General features: G+C 40.8%; 1 protein-coding gene across 2 annotated transcripts in view; it reads left to right on the forward strand.

The window, feature by feature from the left end:
* The window catches only part of trrap (transformation/transcription domain-associated protein), an 82,300-nt gene that overhangs the window by 12,146 nt on the left and 47,534 nt on the right, over positions 1–22,620 (forward strand). The window contains exons 23-42 of one of the 2 annotated variants that reach the window (XM_077502337.1): positions 1,813–2,012; positions 2,134–2,351; positions 2,449–2,646; positions 3,216–3,476; positions 3,553–3,714; positions 3,973–4,069; positions 5,097–5,218; positions 6,044–6,214; positions 7,440–7,508; positions 8,355–8,375; positions 8,874–8,993; positions 9,788–9,907; positions 10,155–10,319; positions 10,397–10,578; positions 11,622–11,820; positions 15,849–15,977; positions 16,954–17,220; positions 18,195–18,401; positions 21,194–21,352; positions 22,235–22,369. In XM_077502337.1, the coding sequence (XP_077358463.1) occupies positions 1,813–2,012; positions 2,134–2,351; positions 2,449–2,646; positions 3,216–3,476; positions 3,553–3,714; positions 3,973–4,069; positions 5,097–5,218; positions 6,044–6,214; positions 7,440–7,508; positions 8,355–8,375; positions 8,874–8,993; positions 9,788–9,907; positions 10,155–10,319; positions 10,397–10,578; positions 11,622–11,820; positions 15,849–15,977; positions 16,954–17,220; positions 18,195–18,401; positions 21,194–21,352; positions 22,235–22,369 (3,202 nt within the window). The remainder of the gene's footprint in view (positions 1–1,812; positions 2,013–2,133; positions 2,352–2,448; positions 2,647–3,215; positions 3,477–3,552; positions 3,715–3,972; positions 4,070–5,096; positions 5,219–6,043; positions 6,215–7,439; positions 7,509–8,354; positions 8,376–8,873; positions 8,994–9,787; positions 9,908–10,154; positions 10,320–10,396; positions 10,579–11,621; positions 11,821–15,848; positions 15,978–16,953; positions 17,221–18,194; positions 18,402–21,193; positions 21,353–22,234; positions 22,370–22,620) is intronic. The other variant, XM_077502338.1, reaches the window with a different exon arrangement.

Consider the following 22,620-nt stretch of genomic DNA (forward strand, 5'->3'; position numbering starts at 1 on the left):
CCCCAACTCTATGGCAGGCTTCACTTTGAGACAAAACACAGCAAGGGAGAAGAGGTGTGCTTGTGGGATGTGTTAGTCACATTACCGTCATTGATTCCGGGCAGGGGCTAATTGACTTTCTTCTGTCTGTTTGTGCTACATCCTGGCCCTTTCACTCTCTTTTCATTACACACATACGCTCATGCCGAAAGACAAGTGTGTCTGTGTGCACAGTTCTGCCGGGGTAATGAAGTGTGTCAGTTATGATCAGGGGGCTGCGACTGCTGCCTCGGCTGTCAGACATCTTGATTTGTCCTCCCTCATGAAAGATTCTCTCTGTTTTTCTTCCCCCTTCATTTACGCCCTTCTCGTCCTTTCCCTCCGTGATTAGATGACTTTAAATATAGTCTTTCTAAGTACGCCGTTCAACGTCGGCGTGGTCGCCCCGTGAATGATAAAAGGCCAATTGATCTGACGCTCCGACGGTCTCACCTTCCTCTGCTTTTGTCACGCTCCTCGTTTCCTCACCTGCAACCTCATCCCACCCCCACCCCGCTAATAGCCGCCTTTTAAATAGCAATAATTAGATGAAGCGATCCATCAGGTCTACCCCCGGCGTGTGGCATTATAAAACACAAGCTCAAGCATGGAGAAAACAGCTGCTCAATAACATGGCGGCCCAGTTGCCTTCAGCTGTTGTAAATAACAAATACCAACAGGGACACCCAACAGAGCTGCAGAAGAGAGACAAAATAATGGACAAAATGGAAAGCAAATCTTTTCATATAAGATGTGTTTATTAACATAACTGTGTGTACTTTTTTTTTTTTTTTTTTTTTTTTTTTTTTTTTTATAGACAAATTAAGCTGCTACTTTACTGGCAAATATTTTATTGCGATAATCATGCATTTAATATCACAGTAAGTGGAGATACAAACTGGGAATCTACTAATAAGCAAAGGTGGAAAAAGTACACACTTAACTCATTTGCTCCCAATACCGTGTAAATACGTTTTTTTAAAATGTTTTGAGTGTCCCAAAGACGTATTTATACGTTTTTTTTGTTTTTTTTCTGATGCTAGAGCGCACAGAAGGCTTTGATGTAGCCTCTCAGCTGCAAAGAAAATTGCAGAAATTGTAGTTATTACACAAACGGCCAGCAGGTGGCAGCAGAGCAAAGGAGATCAACCAGGGCCATGTAGAAAAAAAGCTAAATTACAGTTTTAAATAGGTTTGTGAAAACTGATGAAATTTAGCTCTCTTCTAATGCTAATTGCTGCAAAACGAAAACCGATAGAAAAATACTTTTTTTTTTCCTGATGAAAGAAGAGACTTTATTCTTTCTTTTGATAGGTTCCATGCTTTTATAGCAATTGAACACAATATTCTGTGGGCCTTGAAAAATCAGTCAAAAATGAATAAAACAGCCGGGAGCGAACGGGATTGCTTCTGTGAAAATGACTGGGAATGAATGAGTTAAGTAGAAGTGCACTTGTGTAAAAAATATTCTGGTAAAAGCTAAAGCATGGTGTCGTCATCCACTCAGGTTGAAAAATGTAGTGTGCGTATTTGGACGAATTAAGGAATACAAAGAGTACATACAGTATATCATCAATAGCCTATGAAGCAATGTAAATAGTCAAGGGAAGTACGGAGTACCTTCAAATTTCGACTCAAGTGCAGTAACAAAATATTTGTAATTTATTACTTTCTTAACCTGGGTTAGAGCGACCACCAGGGGGTCGGCGGAGGTCAAGACACACAAGTTGTTCCTGTTTCTGGCCCCTCATTTGACATCTGCTTTCAAATTCATTTTGTTTTCATTCCCTCCAGCTTTACCGAGAAGTGGATCCCCAACGTTATTATCTCTCATCGCTACAAGGCACAAGACACGCCTGCCCGCAGAACTTTTGAACAGGCCTTGACTGGAGCATTCATGTCCGCCGTGATAAAGGACCTGAGGCCCAGCGCGCTACCTTTCGTAGCCAGCTTGATTCGCCACTACACGATGGTTGCTGTGGCTCAGCAGTGTGGTGAGACTTGCGATCAAAATATTGGCTTTTGCCCCAGTTGCACAATAAAAACTATTACAATGTTTATTCAGCCATTTAGGATCATGATTTAAAATGCATTTGTGGATTTCTGTTCCCGCAGGTCCATTCTTGCTGCCGTGCTACCAGCTTGGCAGTCAGCCAAGCACAGCGATGTTCCACAGTGAAGAGAACGGGTCAAAGGGCATGGATCCACTTGTTCTGATCGATGCCATTGCCATCTGTATGGCCTATGAGGAGAAGGAATTGTGTAAGATCGGAGAGGTGGCCCTGGCTGTCATCTTTGATGTGGCCAGCATCATCCTTGGCTCCAAGGAGAGGGTGAGGCACTGAGGGACTTGTGATTTTTTCTTTTTTTTAACCTACTTTTCTAAAGTGAGGTGATTTGTTCACGTTAGACTTCGATTTCAATCTGCAGGCTTGCCAGCTTCCCTTGTTCTCCTACATTGTGGAGCGTCTGTGTGCCTGCTGCTATGAGCAGGCTTGGTATGCCAAGCTCGGTGGTGTGGTGTCCATCAAGTTCCTGATGGAACGGCTGCCTCTTATCTGGGTCCTACAAAACCAGCTCACATTTCTCAAGGCCCTGCTGTTTGTTATGATGGACCTCACGGGAGAGGTGAGCTGAAATGATGTTCAGTACTTTTTGTAATAGTGGTGGCTTCTGAATTGTTTAACTCATTTGCTCCCAATAACGTGTAAATACGTTTTTTTAAATGTAAGTGTCCCAAAGACGTATTTATACGTTTTTGTTTGTTTTGTTTTTTTATGCTAGAGCATACAGAAGGCTTTGATGAAGCCTCTCAACTGCAAAGAACGGTTGCAGAAATGGTAGTTATTACACAAACGGTCAGCAGGTGGCAGCAGAGCAAAGGAGATCAACCAGGACCATTTAAAAAAAAAAAAGCTAAATTACTCAAAATTTTAAATAGATTTGTGAAAACTGATGAAACTTAGCTCTCTTCTAATGCTAATTGCTGCAAAACGTAGTTTTTCTTCCTGATGAAAGAAGAGACTTTAATCTTTCTTTTGATAGGTTCCATGCTTTTATCGCAATAGAACACAATATTCTGTGGGCCTTGCAAAATCAGTCAAAATCCAGTAAAACAGCCGGGAGCGAACGGGATTGCGAAATGTGAAAATGGCGGCGAGTGAATGAGTTAAATTTATGAATGGACTTTTACCCAGGTGTCAAATGGAGCCGTAGCCATGGCAAAGACCACCCTGGAGCAGTTGCTGGTACGCTGCGCCACTCCACTGAAAGACGAAGAAAAAACGGAAGAACTCCTGACTGCCCAAGACAAATCTTTCCACATGGTGACGCACGACCTCGTTCGAGAGGTGACCTCCCCCAACTCCACTGTCAGGAAGCAGGCCATGCATTCGCTCCAGGTGCTGGCTCAGGTCACTGGCAAGAGCGTCACTGTCATCATGGAGCCACACAAAGAGGTCAAATGTTGGAGTCAACTCATGCTAAAACGTGATTGTTTTGATGTTAAACAATTGATTGCTTGGTTTTCATCAGGTTTTGCAAGATATGGTTCCCCCCAAGAAGCATCTTCTGCGCCACCAACCTGCAAATGCACAAATTGGCCTGATGGAAGGAAACACCTTCTGCACCACCCTGCAGCCACGCCTCTTCACTATGGACCTCAATGTCATTGAGCACAAGGTCTTCTATACAGAGGTATGCAACACAGCACTACATCTAATATTGTTTTTTTGTATGTCTGTATATGAAATCCCTTTCCTGGGAAAAAGGCTCTATTTGTACAGGTCATACAAGCACACATTTTACATTGGACGCCTTCATTCTAGGGCCGTCAGATGACTTCATTTTGTCGATTTAATTAAATTTCCACAACGATGAAAAATCAATTTAACATTGTTTTTAAAAGAAAGAAAAAAACCAAACGTCTGCATTTTTCTGCTGTTCTGTCTCCAGCTGCTGAACTTGTGTGAGGCGGACGATGCTACGCTGATGAAACTGCCGTGTTACAAGAGCCTCCCCTCCCTTGTGCCTCTGCGCATTGCTGCTCTCAGTGAGTCATGTCATCGTATAGGGGTTCCTTATAGGCGTTGAACCGATTTAGGCGTCGAGTCGGCTTGGCTCCTCCGCGTCAATGTTTAACGTTTGAAGTCAACTAATTGCTACGCTATCTGCCAATTGGCCAATTTACAGAAGGACTTGCGACTCGCCTGCCTGCTTTATGGAGCAACGTGTTTGTCCCGCCGACAAGGCGACACTGCCTCAGCTGCCTGAGTCCAAAGTGCAAAAATAAGCCGCTGGTTGATGAGAATAGCAGTTACCATTGGTGGCTTCTGCTATTCCATTTGCTGTTATTCTTCAAATATTCATACCTGCGGGACCACGGGACGAGTCGTAAGAAATGAGGGTACTGGCACAAAGTGAAGCTCATCTTCAATGCCAAAATGTTACCTCTAATAATGCATGGGATACATCTGTGCAAAGGCGATTTGACACAATTTAGCAATAATAAATGTGATAAATATATTTGTATTTGTGGGGACTGATGACTAGTTGTGATTTACAATGAACAAAATAGTCTGGAGTCCAAAAGTTATTTCATGTTCCAAATAATAATTGCTCTGAATTTGTTATCAATGTCCAACATGGAACACTAATGCCACCTAGTAGCAATAATTACCTCAACACAAATTTGACTCACTCCTTTTTTTTTTTACTTTGAAATAACAATGAATGCCCTACTATAAAATTACTCTTAAATAACTTATTTTATATCACAACAAGCACCACCAACACAAGCCTTGTGGCTTTACAGCACAGTGTCGCACGGCCATACTATGCTAGGAAGCGTGTGAATGAGACCAGTAACATGGTCAGTCAATGTTACAAGTCATAACAGACTTTGCTGAAAAACAAAATAAATGAATCAAATCAATGATATTGATGAATGAACATTGACTCGACTTTCATCAAAAAAGATTTAGTCATTCCGCTAATTCTTTGTGGAGCCACTTCTTACACTGTGTTTCATTGGTTGCAAACATATGAATGTATAGAAATTTCTGTGCTGTCTTTCTTAGATGCATTGGCCGCCTGCAACTACTTGCCGCTGTCCAGAGAGAAGATTATTGCCGCCCTGTTCAAGGCCCTCAATTCGACAAACAGCGAGCTTCAGGAAGCAGGGGAGGCATGCATGAGGAAGGTCAGTACAAAAAGATTTATGAACTTTTTTTTATTTTTTTTTATTCTCAGCCTCATTTATCAGGATTGTTTTCGTTATTTTAGTCTCTCAACCATATTGAATATAAACCTCCTAAGTCGAAACCTTGAGACCCTCGCGCTCAATATTGCTCTAAACTGGGATTCAACACTGCCCTCGAGCTGTGAGGCGTACTCATGTTTTGTTTTTGATGCATATAGTTTTGAGAAAGTATATTTCATGCAACTCAGCGACTTCTCCCACATTTCATTGGCTGCCTCACTCATGTCATTTTCAGTTGCAGAGATCATTCATTAATCCATCTGAACTTTTCCATGCTTTATCAGACTGAGTGAACCAGCCAAGGCCCCTATTTATCAACTGATCCATACCATGAAGAACCCAATCCATTCACCCCAGATGCTCTTTGTCCCCTTTCCCCTTCAATTTCCGTGCCCTTCATTTTCTTGCTTTACCGCCATCACTCTCTATCCTGTGATTCCCCCCCCCAAAGCCTCACTCTTTCTTTCATCTCTGCCCTGATAGCACTAATGAGCATTGCTGTGGCCCGATCAATACAGGATGGAGTGTTTGTTCTCTCCACTGAGAGGAAAATGAATGTGGCTTCCATGCATCTTTCTCTTGTGTGTGCGCGTCATTGATGCTGCGGCACGTGCTTGTTTGCAACTGGCCCAGCTCTCGCCTGGGTGTCCTTTTGTCTCAAGGGTTTGCACTATGCAGTTAGAAGTTGACATTTTAGAAACCCCTGACAAGGTGAGGGCCAATGTTAAGGAAATGTTATATCCTGTCCTCCGTTTTCTTTTCTAGTTCCTGGAGGGCGCCACCATTGAAGTGGACCAGATCCACACTCACATGCGGCCCCTGCTTATGATGCTGGGCGACTACCGCAGCCTTACGCTGAACGTGGTCAACCGTCTGACCTCTGTCACGCGCCTCTTCCCCAACTCTTTCAACGACAAGTTCTGTGATCAAATGATGGTAAGGAATGCTTCTATTTTCATCTAATGTTTGTTCCCTTTTTAACGAAACATTTATAGACCTTTTTAGATTCAATGGCTGCTTTTATCTGTGACTCAAAAACACATTTTACCACTTTATCCGGGGTGTCATTAAAACATTAAAAATCTTTTAGAGAATTTTTTTCTCTTAGAGAAAACCCCCCCAAAAACATTAAAAATCGTTAAATTACATCCTTAGTTAAATGGCATTAAAAAGCATTAAAACAATGTCTAGAGACATTAGCAATTTAAATACAATTGATGTAAAAACATTTTTTTCATAATTTATTTAATGTACAAGGTTGTGTAAAGGATTCACTATAACACAATTTAGCAATTAATGTGATAAAAATATGTATTTGTGGCGACTGTTGACCAATTGTAATTTACAATGAAGAAAATGGCCTGAAATCCACAAGTTTTACTTCATATTCCAAATATCAATTGCTGTGAATTTGAAAAGAAATATGCACCATTCCTGCCATCAATGTTTAACATGAAACACTAATGCCACCTAGAAAGTGACCTCAACAGGCAAATCGATGACTCATGTTTCACACTGTTGTGTCCATCTTTTTAGCTTCGAATAACGTCATGAATTACTTACTATAAAATTACTGTATTGATAGGATACATTTTTGGTAACCACTTTTGTCCACTTTTATGTTAACAAGAGAATGCAAAAATTGCACATTTGCAACAGATATAAAATGGGTGATTAGTTTCCGACTAATTAGTTCACCATGTAAATTATGCAATTATGATTAAATATTGTAATCGACTGATAGCTCTAATATATGAACAACATATGCATATATGTATTTATGAGTATGAGATTGGCATTAAATTAGATTTATTTTGCATTAAAAAGAATTATATTTGCTGATACCTGCAGAAACCCTTTCATCCTTCAAAAAATATTTGTTGAATATCTTGTTTCTCACTGCATATTTTTATTCTCTTTATTTATTGTTATTCTTATCTTTTATGCACCGCTGTGTCCTGAGTGCTGCTGTAACAGCTGAATTTCCCATCTGGGGATCCTTAAAGGATTATCTTATCATTTTAGTGTGCAACAAAAGTATGGATTTATGTTTCTTTTTCTATTTATTGAGCGAGACTGTGTGCATCCATCCATGCATTCGTGTCTTTTTGCTCGCCGGCATTGACCCTCTTTTTGTTTTGTTCTGTTTTTGTCTCATCAGCAACACCTGCGGAAGTGGATGGAGGTGGTGGTAATAACACACAAGGGAGGCCAGCGCAGCGACGGAAGTGTGAGTATACACGCACGTATCAGACACGAGGCTTCAATACCACTGACGTTGATGCACCTCAGTCGAGATGTAGTTTGAATCCAGCGCAGAAGCGGCAAGTCAATACAGCTGTCATATAATCCGTCTAAACCTAACAGGAAATGGCACGGCGCTTAAGTCGCATGTAGTCGACGCATCCTCTGCGCGGCCTCTTCCCAGATGGGTCGTGAGCGGCCATATTACAATCAATGATTAATTAGGCGCCAGGCTGGCGGTGGTGGGCCCAGCGCTGCGTCTCCTCATTATCTCCCTGACAGATAACCTTGTAAAGGCAAAGAAAAGGTGAGAGCGGAACGTGGAGAAAAACAGTCCTCCCATGGAAGTAAAATCATTTCAACTTTTCATTTCACCAGAGTTTCGATTTCCCCATCTTGAAATGCTTTGCATAATCACATGCAAATTAGCCCCTTTATTTCTTCGTCTCAACTCGACTCCTTGTCATATGGCAGTTGACAGTGAGCTGTGAAGTTGCAGTCAAGCCGGGGTCATGTGGTCAATTAGCCAAGCCTGATAACGACAACAGGATGATGAAGGATAGCGAGCGACTGAGGAGAATGAAAGGGATATAGAACCACTCTTTCTACTTGACTTTTTGACCTGAAGGGATGAAATATCTTCATTCGTGACCTTTTATCTCCAAATGTGGTGGCGTGCTGGAAAAATTATTCCTGAGGTCGCACATAAAGGTTTCACTATCATCCTGTCCTATCTGCTCACCTTCCTTATGGAAGAAAGACCGACAACACTCAAATGCGCACACACACACTACTATGCTGACTCTGATCATTGTCTCCCATTCTGGTACAGCCTGCATTGGAGGGCTTTGAGGTGAGATGTGACCTGGTATTGCGCCCCGTCGGTGACGTTTTGAAGCTTCCTCCAACCAATGTTGTGATAGTGGTGCCAGTGAAAGTTGCCCCTTTGGTTTTGTGTCCATGTGTTTGTGATTGTCTGCAGACACTGTCACGTCAGCCCGTCTCACATTTTGATCTTTTCGGAAGCCTCTTAATTCCCTACCGACAATCTGCACCTCCCGAGAAGCCGACTAAAGTATTAGTGGTTTTAAAGAATACATACGTTTTAATGTCTTTCAAGTGTTTGTCTGCCGTGGCTTTTGTAAGTCAATTACTCATCTTGAGTGTCTTCCCCTGTTGAAGTTATTTTACTAATTGACACAGAATGCATTTTTCATTCGACTAAAATTCATCCTTGATTTTTCACAGTGGCTTGTCATCAGAAATAAATGCTGTCCTGCACTGGCACCTACCCAAGACTTTGATTTACTCCCCTTTGCCTTCTTTTGTCTTTCGCTGGCTGTTTTTGCAGGAGATGAAGATCTGTTCTGCCATCATTAACCTTTTCCACCTGATCCCCGCCGCACCTCAGACTCTAGTCAAACCGTTGCTGGAGGTGGTCATGAAGACCGAGAGGGCCATGCTCATAGAGGTAAGAAGTGCCAGAAAACGGACATTATTTTTCATGCTTAATTCTATACTTTTGTCCATTTAGTTCAGGGCGAGGCAAAGTTTTGTGGCTAAGAGCTTTTTAGATATTTTTTTAAATATTTTTTTTTAAATGGAGAGATGGGTCAAGTCATTTGTAGATGAAACACATTATTACAGAGTTTCCGCAGGTCATTAAAAAGCATGAAAACTAATTTCATGGATTTTGCTAAAATTAAGGCCTTAAATGGCATGAAAAGCATTACATACGATGTCAATTTTAAACACAATTGTTCATGCTTTATTTTACATATAGTGTTATGTAAAGTAGTCATCACACAATTTAGCAATAATAAATGTATGGAAAAATATATTATGTATAATGAATAAAATGCCCTGGAGCCCACGAGTTGCTTCATGTGCTAAATATCAATTACTCTGAATTTGAAAAACAAAAACAAAAAAACGTGCTATTCCCGTCAACCAAGGTCCAACATGAAACAATAATGCCACCTCGTGGCATAAAATTACATCAACGCAGAGCTTTGACTCAATAATGTATACTCCTTTTCAATTAGTTTTAAGTTGCATAAAAAGCATTATATTAGATTTGAGGATGAAACCCTGTATTAGAGGCACGGTCTTCCGTTTTCACTCAGGAAAATGCACTATATAAATACAGGATGTATACACATGAATTCCTTCTCAGTCTACACCTCTGGGCGTCTGTTAATGTGTGGTGGTGATTTTTTTCCTAAACCCTCTAAAATGTATTTTCTCTTCTTTCCCACCATCCAGGCCGGCAGTCCATTCAGGGAGCCATTGATAAAGTTCCTGACTCGCCACCCTTCTCAGACAGTGGAGCTGTTCATGATGGAGGCTACACTTAATGACCCCCAGTGGAGCCGCATGTTCATGGTCAGACATTGGGCGCACTAAGCGGTCGTCCCTTTGGTGTGCTTTCAGACACATTTGCTGTTACAGAAGCGTTTTAGCTTCCTCACTAATAGCTCAGAATGAGGAAGACGTCCGGTTTTCTTATTCTTAGTATTCCATTAGCGCCAAAGTGAAGATTTTTTTATTTTTTTTTCATTTCCAGAGCTTTATAAATTTTTGGATGCAAATCTTCTGTGTAGTTACACAATGTGGTTGTGTCTATATGCAGAGTTTTTTGAAACACAAAGATGCCAAGCCCCTAAGAGACGTGCTGGCCTCCAATCCCAACCGCTTCGTCACCTTGCTGGTTCCAGCTGGCACGGCTGCCACTGTCCGCCCTGGATCTCCCTCCACCACCACAGCCAGACTGGACCTCCAGTTTCAAGCCATTAAAGTATGCTTGTTCCGATTAATACCATGAGAGGAACCAAAAACACGTCTAACCTTTTTTTTTTTAAACGGTCTACTTAGATCATCAGTATAATTGTGAAGAATGATGAAGGTTGGCTAGCAGGTCAGCATTCGCTGGTAAATCAGCTCAGGCGGGTGTGGGTCAGCGAGGCCTTTCAAGAGAGACATCGTAAAGACAACATGGCTGCCACCAACTGGAAAGAGCCTAAGCTGCTAGCTTACTGTCTTCTTAGCTACTGCAAGTGCGTATATTCAATTTTCAATTAAATGTCCGGTGCTCAAGGGCCATATTTGATTTTTTAAAACAGCTGGATGTGAATATTTATTATTTTAAAGCTATATTGTATTCACCGTATGAATATAATAGTTAATTTTAATAATATTTATTCTTTCAAATTTGATTTTATTAGCACAATAATAGCTGACTGTGATTTTTAAAGGGATACTTTACTTATTTAGCCATTTTTGGCAGTCAAACAATATTTTGCCTAAAATAAATTTGATATTTTCATTATTTTCCATCTACAATTAGTACCTTTAAAAACACGTTTTGCAACTTGCTGTCGACTGAAAATGACATCACAAGGGCTCAGGTAACCAATCACAGCTCAGCTTGTGAATGTCACATGACCAAGCCTAGAAAACAGGTGAAATATAATGAAAGTATCAAATTAATTATAGACAAAATATAAACTTTTTATTGCTATAATGGGCTAAATAAGTGAAGTATCCCTTTAATTATAATTAGCCAATTGTTTACTCTATTGGAAAAATTTTATTTTGGATATCATTACTGTCGTGTGGGACTGTAGCATCTCCAAAACCATATTTATTTTTTTCAAGAAATTAATACAAATTGTGTATTATTGTTATTCAACATTGTCTAGTTAAATATTACAAACTCTGTATTTTCAACACTTTAGACAATGTAATAATGTAGTAATTTTTAAAAATCACTACCTTAGTAATGATTGAATAAAAAAAATAATAATACAGGTTTCTGCATTATGGCGAGGATATGGAGGTGTTTTAAGCATATTGTTTACAATAAAATTATATAACGAGATAAATGAATTGAAAAATATAAATACATTTATTTTAATTAACCAATCTTAGGAGTAATAATGGCGAAATGAAAGAAAAAAATAAATGAGCCCATACTTTGCTACACCTTTGATTAGTAACACCCAAGTCACACTGTCAAGCAACAAGACTTGATCGTTTTGACGTGAACCTTAACTCCACCGGAGCGCTGACCTTCTTGACCCCGTTTCCCATCCAAAAGGCGCAACTACTCCGAGATCGAGTTGCTGTTCCAGCTGCTCCGGGCCTTCACGGGTCGCTTCTTGTGCAACATGACCTTCCTGAAGGAGTACATGGAGGAGGAAATTCCCAGGAACTACTCCATCGTCCAGAAGCGTGCCCTGTTTTTCCGCTTTGTCGAGTTCAATGACCCGCACTTCAACGATGAGCTCAAAGCCAAGGTATGTTCATTTGCAGCCCGAGCAGAAAAGTCATTCATGGATGCAATCCTGCTGCGAGCCGAAAGTGCCACTGTGATTTTTTTTTTTTGACATTTCTGTCAAGCAGCAATCAGAATTGACAGGCAGATGGTGGCTGTCAACTTCACTCTGCTGCGTTTGACGTTAAGGCCCCAGTGCACAACTTAAACAACAAATGTGACCTATTTGCTGTTGTTAAAGATCCATTTGTTTTCTTTACTGCTTATCCTCACAAGATGTCGTTGAAAACTTTTTATTTGGTGACTGAAAGAGTTGCTCTGTCGCCACCGGAAGTTAGTTCTGTACTCACTTTTGTTTTGTCCTTCTTGAAAACCATTAACTCATTTACTCCCAATAACGTATAAATACGTTTTTTTTTTTTTTTTTTTTTTTAAATGTTCTAAGTGTCCCAAAGACGTTTTTTTTTTTTTTTTTTTTTTTTTTTTTTTATGCTAGAGCGTACAGAAGGCTTTGATGCAGCCTCTCAACTGCAAAGAACGGTTGCAGAAATGGTAGTTATTACACAAACGGCCAGCAGGTGGCAGCAGAGCAAAGGAGATCAACCAGGGCCATCTAGGAAAAAAAAAAGCTAAATTACATAGATTTGTGAAAACTGATGAAACTTAGCTGTCTTCTAATGCTAATTGCTGCAAAACGGAAACAGATAGAAACATACTTTTTTGTCCTGATGAAAGAAGAGACTTTAATCTTTTGATAGGTTCCATGCTTTTATAGCAATAGAACACAATATTGTGTGGGCCTTGCAAAATCAGTCAAAATCCAGTAAAACAGCCGGGAATGAACGGGATTGCGAAATGTGAAAATGGCTGGGAGTGAATGAGTTAATAATGGAATCTAATAGATGTGGCGAACGCACACTTTGGAGAAAACAACTTTGACTACTAATTTGGTTTGGCTTAGGCTTGAAACATGTTTTTTTAAACAGCCTCACGGTGAATAATGCATCATAAATTATAAGGCATGAATTATGAGTTTGTCACCTCAGCTGACTTGCTTTGTTCTAGCCACGCACATAGTCTGAGCATTGGGGAGTTATTTTTATTTATTTATTTTTTTCGAGAGGTTGTTTGATGGAGTCACAAAGGTTGTTTTTTTTTTTAATTTATTCTGCTTTCAGACACTTCGAGGCACCAGAGACGAATGCTTGCGTACTCTGTACCTGACATGCCGCTGCAAGCATTACGATCATTCTAGCTGCTTTTTAATCGGACGCACACACGCATAAACACACAGTTTTCAGCAGCTGTAACAGGCACCGCTGCTGGCAGAGCGTAGCTACAGCTTTGCTCTAAAGTAAAAACAGGTCAGTTGGGGAAGCTTTGCCCTGGCCTGCCGAAGCCAAATGACCGTTTGGCAAGCATAGATCTGTACATATACTTAAACCACACATGGGTAATTGCACTCAGACTCCCTATCCGGTGATGATGCTGCTGCTCACTCCAATCTGCTTATCTGATTTGAGATTTGTCTCTTAGTTGGCAAATCTAGCAATTATTCCATTGGATATTTTGCAGGCTTTATCGTCAATGATCAAAAGAATGAAGGTGTATGGTTGCCATAATGGAGCGTACCGCATCACAGGCATCTGCATAAATGTTTTGACTTGGAGACGAAAGGAAATGAAAGCACGTAGAAAAGAAAAGGGCCACTGTTAAAATATTACAATGAATCGTGCTATGCACAGATTGAACTTGTGCTGCTCCTCTTATAGTTAATTAGCTTTTTCCATGCAGGCCATAAAGACGTGTTTGTAACTCCCAAATTTGGGGTGTATAACTCAAGCGGACAGGCAAACAAAAGCAAGCATGAAGTTGATGAAGCACACCGTGCTTGTTTCACAGTCTGCTGCGGTGCGGTTTTGTTCCTGAACATGCAGTGGCGAGCGTTGTCGGATTAGAATTCAACTGCAGCATTATGATCACCGAGTCTCGGTGGTCTAGGTCAGTGGTCCCTTTTTGTGCCATGGACCGGTTAGTACAAGTACATGCAGCGCTTTTCGCACAAAACCCTTCAGGAATAATGAAAGTCTTAAAATGTAGATATTGTTTAAAAATGTGTGTTTTAATAAATTTACAAAAACTATAAAATCGGTTATTTTATGTGCTCGCTCAATTTTGTGGCATGGCTCCCGCCATTAACTCATTCACTCCCAGCCATTTTCACTGAAGCAATCCCGTTCGCTCCCGACTGTTTTATTGGATTTTGACTGATTTTGCAAGGCGCATAGAATATTATGTTCAATTGCTATAAAAGCATGGGACCAAAAGAAAGATTAAAGTATGTTTCTATCTGTTTCCGTTTTGCAGCAATTAGCATTGGAAGAGAGCTAAGTTTCATCAGTTTTCACAAAATCTATTCAAAATTGTAAGTAATTTTTTTTCTAAATGGCCCTGGTTGATCCCCTTTGCTCTGCTGCCACCTGCTGGCCGTTTGTGTAATAACTACCATTTCTGCAACCGTTCTTTGCAGTTGAGAGGCTGCATCAAAGCCTTCTGTATGCTCTCAAATGGCATTTTTAAGTGCAACTAAACTGGTTGTACCATGCTAAATTGTTTGCTCTCTTCCCATGTGGGCATAATTCATATTGTGCCATTCGTGCAGAACACGCATGCACTTGAGAATATGGAAATTAAATGTAACAGATGTGAATACGACCCAGACTACATGCACAAAGAAGTTCCGTGTGTTTATATGCACGAGTCGCCTGTAGGATCCCTTCATCGAATGATTTCTCAAAAGTATCTTGTGACGGTACGGGGATTGATGTCAGAGAAGCTAAGAAATGACGGGGACGGATGAGGGTGGAGAACGGACTGGCGAGCAGTGCGTTTTCTCTGCGTCTTCATTCCGAGCTGCGCGTTGTGCGTCTGCATTTGTATCCATCGCGGTTGCCTTTATGCTGTGCAGCATGTGCGCGAGTAATGACCTAATGGAGGAGGGGGGAACATATGCTGCCGCGATCGTTCTTCACCGAGCGTCGCCCCGGCCTACTCGATGATGGATTGAATGGGAGGGCTCATTAACAGATAGCAGCTTCTTTAATAAATGCAGTCGTTAGCTTTATTGTGGGCAAGATCTTCTGCATTTCGCAGGCTAATCAAGCATGTGCATCCGTTTGCTTATTCTGGCATCAATCCCCGCAGATTTCAACGCTTCCGCAATTTATTGTTTGGCTATTTTTATGGTTTTATGCCTCGCGGGCAAAGACCAGCATGGTGGTAGGATTTATATTTTCAAGTCTTCTGGACAGTATTACATTGGAGATTTTATACTTCTCTTTTTGCAGCAATGAATGTTGTGAAACAGTAATCGCTGTTGCTGTATTTAACTCTTTCACTTCTAGCCATTTTCACATTTCGCAATCCCGTTCAGTCCCGGCTGTTTTTCCTGGATTTTTGACTGATTTTGCAAGGCTCACAGAATATTGTGTTCTATTGCTATAAAATCACCGATCAAAAGAAAGATAAAAGTCTCTTCTTTCATCAGGAAAAAAATGTATGTTTCTATCTGTTTCCGTTTTGCAGCAATTAGCATTTGAAGAGAGCTAAGTTTCATCAGTTTTCACAAATCTATTCAAAATTGTAAGTAATTCAGCTTTTTTTCTACATGTCCCTGGTTGATCTCCTTTGCTCTACTGCCACCTGCTGGCCGTTTGTGTAATAACTACCATTTCTGCATCCGTTCTTTGCAGTTGAGAGGCTGCATCAAAGCCTTCTGTATGCTGTAGCATAAAAAAACAAAAAACAAAAAAAACGTATAAATACGTCTTTGGGACACTTACATTAAAAAAAACGTATTTACACGTTATTGGGAGCAAATGAGTTAATTGCTCCCAATAATGTGTAAATACATTTTTCTCTAACTAATTAATTATTTTCATAGTCTGTTAAATTGCTTTATGTCAGTTTTTAGCTTTGCCTCCCTTCTCAGGAATGTGATCTGTGAAGCCACATGAGGCTAATTTTTTTTGTCGTTTCCCTCACTGAAAGGTTCTGCAGCACATCCTGAATCCAGCCTTCCTATACAGCTTTGAGAAGGGGGAAGGAGAGCAGCTGCTCGGCCCGCCGAATCCCGAAGGCGACAACCCAGAAAGCATCACCAGTGTCTTCATCACAAAGGTACGTGTGCACTGAGGCGCCCCCATGCATTGATTTTCTTCACCTGAACAGTTTTTCTTCTTTTTTTTTTCTTTTCTTTTTCTTTCCCCTCACGCACTCAGCACGCTTACGCCTCCAACCCTTCCACCCATTGCTCATTATTTAATAGCTTTGTCTCTGATTTGATTACGTGGATACATTTCCTCACATAACACCCATCCATGCTACCTCAGCATCAACTCCACCGCATATTCCTGTCACTCGTTTCACGATCCTACCCTTTTTAGCCTTTTCCATCTGTCTTTGATTGTCTTCGCTTCCTCCAGTGATCCCACCGGTCCTGTTTCATTTATCAGACCATACTATAATTCCTGGTGTAAATGTCACGATGTGGCCATGTTAAAGGTCAGGGTGGTTTTTTTTTGTGCAGAGGTACATTCCATCACTTACTAGCAGCTGCCCTATTTTGTCTTCTCATGGTTTTCTTTGGAGGTTTAAAACTAATTTCCCCTGACAGGCCTTTGGACTCGGATGCTGATGAATTCAATTAACGCTTTGACTGCCAAAAACGTTTAATAACGATTAGTAAAATCACGCTGTATGCTGCCATAAACGTGAAATGACGTCATATACGTTTTTTTTGTTTTTTTTTTCTTTTCTTTTCTTAAATGGATGGAGCAACGTCTAAATGCAGCGCTGCCTGGTCAATGGGTTGTGGAATCAAAAACACCACCTAACTATGGCCAGCAGATGTCGGCATTGTGTCTCTTTTCAATGGGCTGTTGGTGTATGGAATTACAATGAAATGTGACAATCTGATGAATGCTCGTAATCAGCGAAATGGCACTGTGGGGGTTGTTTTTTTGTTTTGTTTTGTTTTTTCCTAACGTGTGGCAGTAAAAGAGTTAAAGATAATTAATATTTTGTATGAAAGGCGATTTACATTTATTCCGATGAAAGGTGGCAACTGTACTAAAGAATTCCATTTCTCTTTAAGGTTCTGGATCCAGAGAAGCAGGCTGACCTGCTGGACTCGCTACGAATATGCTTGCTGCAGTTCTCCACTCTGTTGGTGGAGCACGCACCCCACCACATTCACGACAACAACAAGTCCCGCAACAGCAAGCTGCGGCGCCTCATGACCTTCGCCTGGCCATGCCTGTTGCCCAAAGCCTGCGTGGACCCTGCCTGTAAATACAGCGGGCACCTGCTCTTGGCGCACATAATTGCAAAGTTCGCCATTCACAAGAAGATTGTTCTCCAGGTAAGGAACAGGGGTATGATAGCCTATTAGGGTCACGTGTATTTATTTTATTATTTTTTTTTGAAAGTGAGGGCAATATTTCGAGAAGAAAAACTTTATAAAGTGGCAGATTTGCAAGAAAATTTTTTAGGAGAAATACACTTGGCGTACTACTTGGATGTTTGTGCCAATATTTGGATTTTCAAATAAGGAGATAGTAATTGCTTTAGCAGAAATTAACCTATGAGCATTCACGCCTTGGAACGTTGGATACGGCCAGCAACTGACGCCTCGCTTTGCGAAGGTCACAACCTGAGGATCATGCATTTAAGTTCATTTGTTAAAATGTCTGTTTGCTTGTACATTTATGTATCCATAATTATTATTTGCACATTTTTTTTTGTACAAGTAGCCTAATTGATGTGTCGAATCTGCCGCTCCCCATAATTCACTTGCATTTACTGTACCTAAATGTATGCTAGCTTGTGATTGGTTAGTGTTAGTCAGCTGATAGGTGATCAGGAAGTGTTGTCACTCTCGCTGCCTTGTAGGACGAGTAAAGTTCAAATAGAGATTGAATCTGTCTCCATCCTGCCTTTTCACTTTAGAAACAGTGTCTCATTATACACCGTCGTAGAGAAATGAAGTGCACAGTTGAAGGTTTTCTTTTTTTTTCATCTTAATAATTTGAAACACTATAGTAACACTATATAATTGTAGATTAGCCTTTTTCCCCCAAAAAAATGTGCGTTTTGTCCACAACAGGACTGTGACTATGTGGTTTCAAATTCCAAGTCCTTACAGATGAGTTGTTGCAGGGCGCCGAATGGGATAGGCCAACTGTTTAAACATTTAGTTTTTTTCGTTGTATTACTGCATTAGTTTGAATGATTTATGCTCGACTCCCCGAGCATTACTGCAGCGCAGTGTGAACTTGTAAGAAAAATCAAGGCTGACAGTATATTCGCCGAATGCAAATATGCTGCTTGTTTTAGGTATTCCACAGCCTTTTAAAGGCCCACACCATGGAGGCCCGTGCCATCGTCCGCCAAGCAATGGCCATCCTCACTCCAGCTGTACCAGCCCGCATGGAGGATGGCCACCAAATGCTGACCCACTGGACACGCAAGATCATCGTGGAGGAGGGCCACACGGTACCGCAGCTGGTCCACATACTGCACCTAATAGTGCAGCACTTCCGGGTGAGTAGACGCAAAAGGAACGTAATGGCTGTAATTGGAGTAGGTCACCCATGCACTTCCACCTGTCAGCTCCAAACCAGCCCACGTATTGATGCTCGGTGTGTTCATCCATATTGGCTGTCGAGCAACAGATTAGTTTTCATGTAATGTATTATAATCACGATGGATGTGTCACTGTAATTAACCATCTGTGTGCATGCCATTTTAGGCCACACATTTGAAAACCATTTTAGAGACAACAAAACTCTTCCATCCATTCCTGTCGTAGAAAAGATGGTAGGGCAGCTGTCACTTGTGTTTTTAAGAATTCATTACTTCACATGGTGGAATTTTTTTTTTTTTTTTAACTCATTCACTGCCTTTGACAAGTATACTTGTCAGTTGTATTTTTTTAGAGCGGAGAGAAATGGGGGGCTAATCTGACTATGCTCCACTGTAAATATCAAAGGAAGCAACTTTACTGATGCCCAACCACCGGTAGATGACATCATTGCCCCATTTTATACGAAATAAACACAGTTTCAGTCCATGGGAGAAATGGCTGTATTTTGGCAAAGCTACATTTTTCTACTGTCAATTATAAAAGAACGGGACGGGACAACATGTAGGGAGTCGATTCTGTTATTTGGTAGATTTGGTTTATATAATTATTGAACGTAATCTCACATGGGTATTAAAAATGTTGAAATTTTCTCAAATGGCTGGCAGTGAATGTAAGTTAGCTTGCCAAACAGTAATTTAAATTTGTAATATTGAGTTATTTTCCTCATTATAATTCCCTCAAGGGGGACGTTCAATTCACGCTCAACTTTATACTTGTGTTGCACGCTACGCAGAGAAAATAGTTGACACGCATTCATGGAGTTATTGAGCTGGAGGAGTGAGATCAGTGCCTTGCTCAAAGGCGCTTTGACAGTAGTCAGGAAGCAGACTAGAATATCTCCGACTACCGTACAAATGATAGGAAAGGTGTTAAAAACTTAAACAACTACATTATCTGAAGCACTACTGGAAGAATGAACGCCATTTTCGGTGGCTGTTTGTCAGCGTATAAATCACATCATTATCTTACTTTTTAAACGAACTCTGACCTCACACCCTATTGATTATTGCCAGTGGTACTGTCATGTACCTGCAATCTCCTTAAAGCAGATACATTCAGAAGAGTGACCCATGAAATAACACCAGCAAAGGATCATTGACCCGTGCGTTAGCACTCCTCTTAAAACTTGATCGACACTCGACGCCTCCTCATTTGATGTTCCAGGCTTCACCAATTCAGGGACAGCACAGAATTGACTTTTTTTTTTTTTTTTTCTTTTTTTTTTTTTCCCGTATTTCTTCTCTATCTCACTGACAGGTTGCTCTCATCGGGCTGGATGACTAATCTAATGTAATCACATCAGCATAATTGCACTGGGGGAGATAATGACAGGCAGATGAGAGACTTTTTAGTATGTGTGCCTGCGTATGTGCACATGTGATGGACGGGGCTTAGCCTCTCTGTCATTAAGGGGCGTTGAAGTCCTGCTCCATCGACTATAATTACCCTCAAAGTGAGAAGCTTGAATATTCTTTGTCGCAAGCAGCAGCCCCCTGATAGACATCTCATCTCTCGCTCTTTTGTCTGCACGCTCGAGTCCCAGTTTGCCTCGCGAGAGAGCGAAGTGAACCTCCAGTGTGATGCTTTAGTGCTCCGCGTCACATCCTTGAAACTAAGTGGATGCGACTTCTGACTCGGTCCCACAGTGATTGTGCAACCCGTTTAACTCGGTGTCTGCTATACTGCCAAAATCTGAACCTCGTCTTTTTTTTTTTTTTTTTTTTTTTTTTTTTTTTACTTACACTGCTAACAAATTTACATATGGAGGAACATTTTTAGATTTTCCGAAAAAAAGTTTAATAGAAACAAAGAAAGATTCTAATTGCCGCGATTCAACTTCTGCCGATTTTATACGAGCAAAAAAAAAAGTCTCTCCAATCAACAGAAACTAATTTGGAGATGTGCTGAATGGCAAATCGCACTCATAACATCTGGGAATGCAAAGGGGCGGAACATTTCCATGGGGTTTCATCGGGAATTTTGTCAAGACGGGAAGTTATGGAAATTTATAGTAATGAACTGGTAATTTGGGGGGTAATTTATTTGAAAGATGGCTTATTCAAATACGAAGGAGTGCAAATGTTTTGTCATAAGCAGACATCAAAGCAAGAATAATTAACAAGCCTCACATTTCAGCAGATTTGTCAGTCAATATTTAAATTTAAAGATTGTATTCATCAGTTCTTTCCGTTGAAGAACAAAAACGCAATTGTTGAGTTAAATATTTCTCGTGTCCTCGACCAAACACAATACAAAAAAACAAAACGAAATTGCAGCTCACATCCCCCCCAAAATTAGAACATAATGATAATGATGATAATGTCTCTCAAGTCCAACAGTGTTCTTCATAGTAAATAGACTGCTAGACTGACCTGCCTGCAGTCCAGACCTGTGCAAAGTGTGGGGTACGTTTTGAAGCGCAAAATCAAACGAGATCCAGGATTGTTCAGCAACTCGAGTTGTAAAATTCCACTGACAAACCTTCAGCGTTTAACTGTCCTCGGTTGCCAAAGGCTTATGAAAAGGAAAGATGATTTAACACAGTGGTGAACATGACCTTGGACCAGCTTTTTTGGAACGTAGCAGGCATCAAATTCAAAACAAGTGAATATTTGAAAAGAATAAAATAACATTGATAATGTGCATCTGCATTCAGTTGATTGTATGACATCTGAAAATGTTTTCGCAGGTATACTACCCTGTGCGCCACCACCTGGTGCAGCACATGATCAGTGCAATGCAGCGTCTGGGCTTCACCCCCACTGTGACCATTGAGCATCGGAAACTGGCTGTGGACCTGGCCGAGGTGGTCATCAAGTGGGAGCTGCAAAGGATAAAAGACCAATTGGTGCGTAAACAATGAGTCTGAGAACTCTAAAGAAATTATTAGGACCTGACCGATTAATCGGCCGATTATTGGGATTCAAATATCGGCCAAAAAAAAATCGGCAAATTGGGCCAAATGGCCGATTATTTCCCCATTAAAACGTTATCTAAGAAAACCAAAGTTTCCGACGCTGTGAAAGTGCCCCGAATGCACCATTTTGCTTTTGTAGCATTAGCAACTAGCAAGTGTGTAGCAAATGTTATTCTGGTTATTCTGTTGTCCCCAAGTGTCCTTTAAGCTGTTTAATGACAACACAGTTGAAGTTAACTGTAAAACTAACCACACAACGTAAAGAATTACATCCATTGTATATTTAAGCTAGTCTAGCACGAACAGGAAGTTAGCAAATGCTAACAGGAAGACAGGAAGTTAGCGTTGACTTCCGGAGTGTTTTTCCTTCAAATAACGAATAACAATTCTTGTGGGAACACATACTAACAGATGAGATAAAACTACACAAAGGCACAAATTCTTCCCAATGTGTGAAAAACTAGTTATTTTAACACAATCTTCTTCTGTACTCACATAAAGTGCATACGTCATGGATGCAGGGCACCACACTGCCTCCAAGAGGCCAAAACACACTGGAACAGTCAAGTTATCTTGATTTTTATGGCACTTTTAAACAGCCTTAGCTGTCAGTATTTGTATTATATATATTTTTAATAAATAATCAGCAGATTAATCGCTAATCTGTATTTTTTTCCCTGCCAAATATCGGTATCGGCATCGGCCCCAAAAAGTGCATATCGGTCGGGCCCTAGAAATGATACACTATTTTTTTCCATTCTGTATTTCTATGAACCATAATACGTCTGTCCCCTCCTGTTCGGGTTCTGCCAGCCTGATTCGGAGGCAGAAGTGGGGTCCAGTGGTGAAGGGACGAGTGGCGCTGTGAAAGGAGGACTCTCCGCCGACGGTAGCACCCCTGGACCGGATGCTAAAAGATTCCGTATGGCAGCAGGAACGGCCTCTACTGTGAGCTAATTTACATTCTATTACTTGTCGTCACCACCTCCAAAATTAGCAATCACTTCTAACTGTGCAACGGTTGCCCTTGAGCTGTATTGTTTTAAAATGACTGCAGAACAGTTTGATCAAACAGCATCTCTGTGAGACAACACTTGCCAGGAGGTGACAGCATCATTTCTGTCATCTTTCATTTGTTTTCTCTCCTTTTGATTTTTTTGCAATCTCAAACGCAGCAGTTTTTATTATTCTGAAGTGTC

The sequence above is a fragment of the Festucalex cinctus genome, chromosome 17, assembly GCF_051991245.1.
Source record: "Festucalex cinctus isolate MCC-2025b chromosome 17, RoL_Fcin_1.0, whole genome shotgun sequence".
In the NCBI taxonomy this organism is placed as follows: Eukaryota; Metazoa; Chordata; class Actinopteri; order Syngnathiformes; family Syngnathidae; genus Festucalex; species Festucalex cinctus.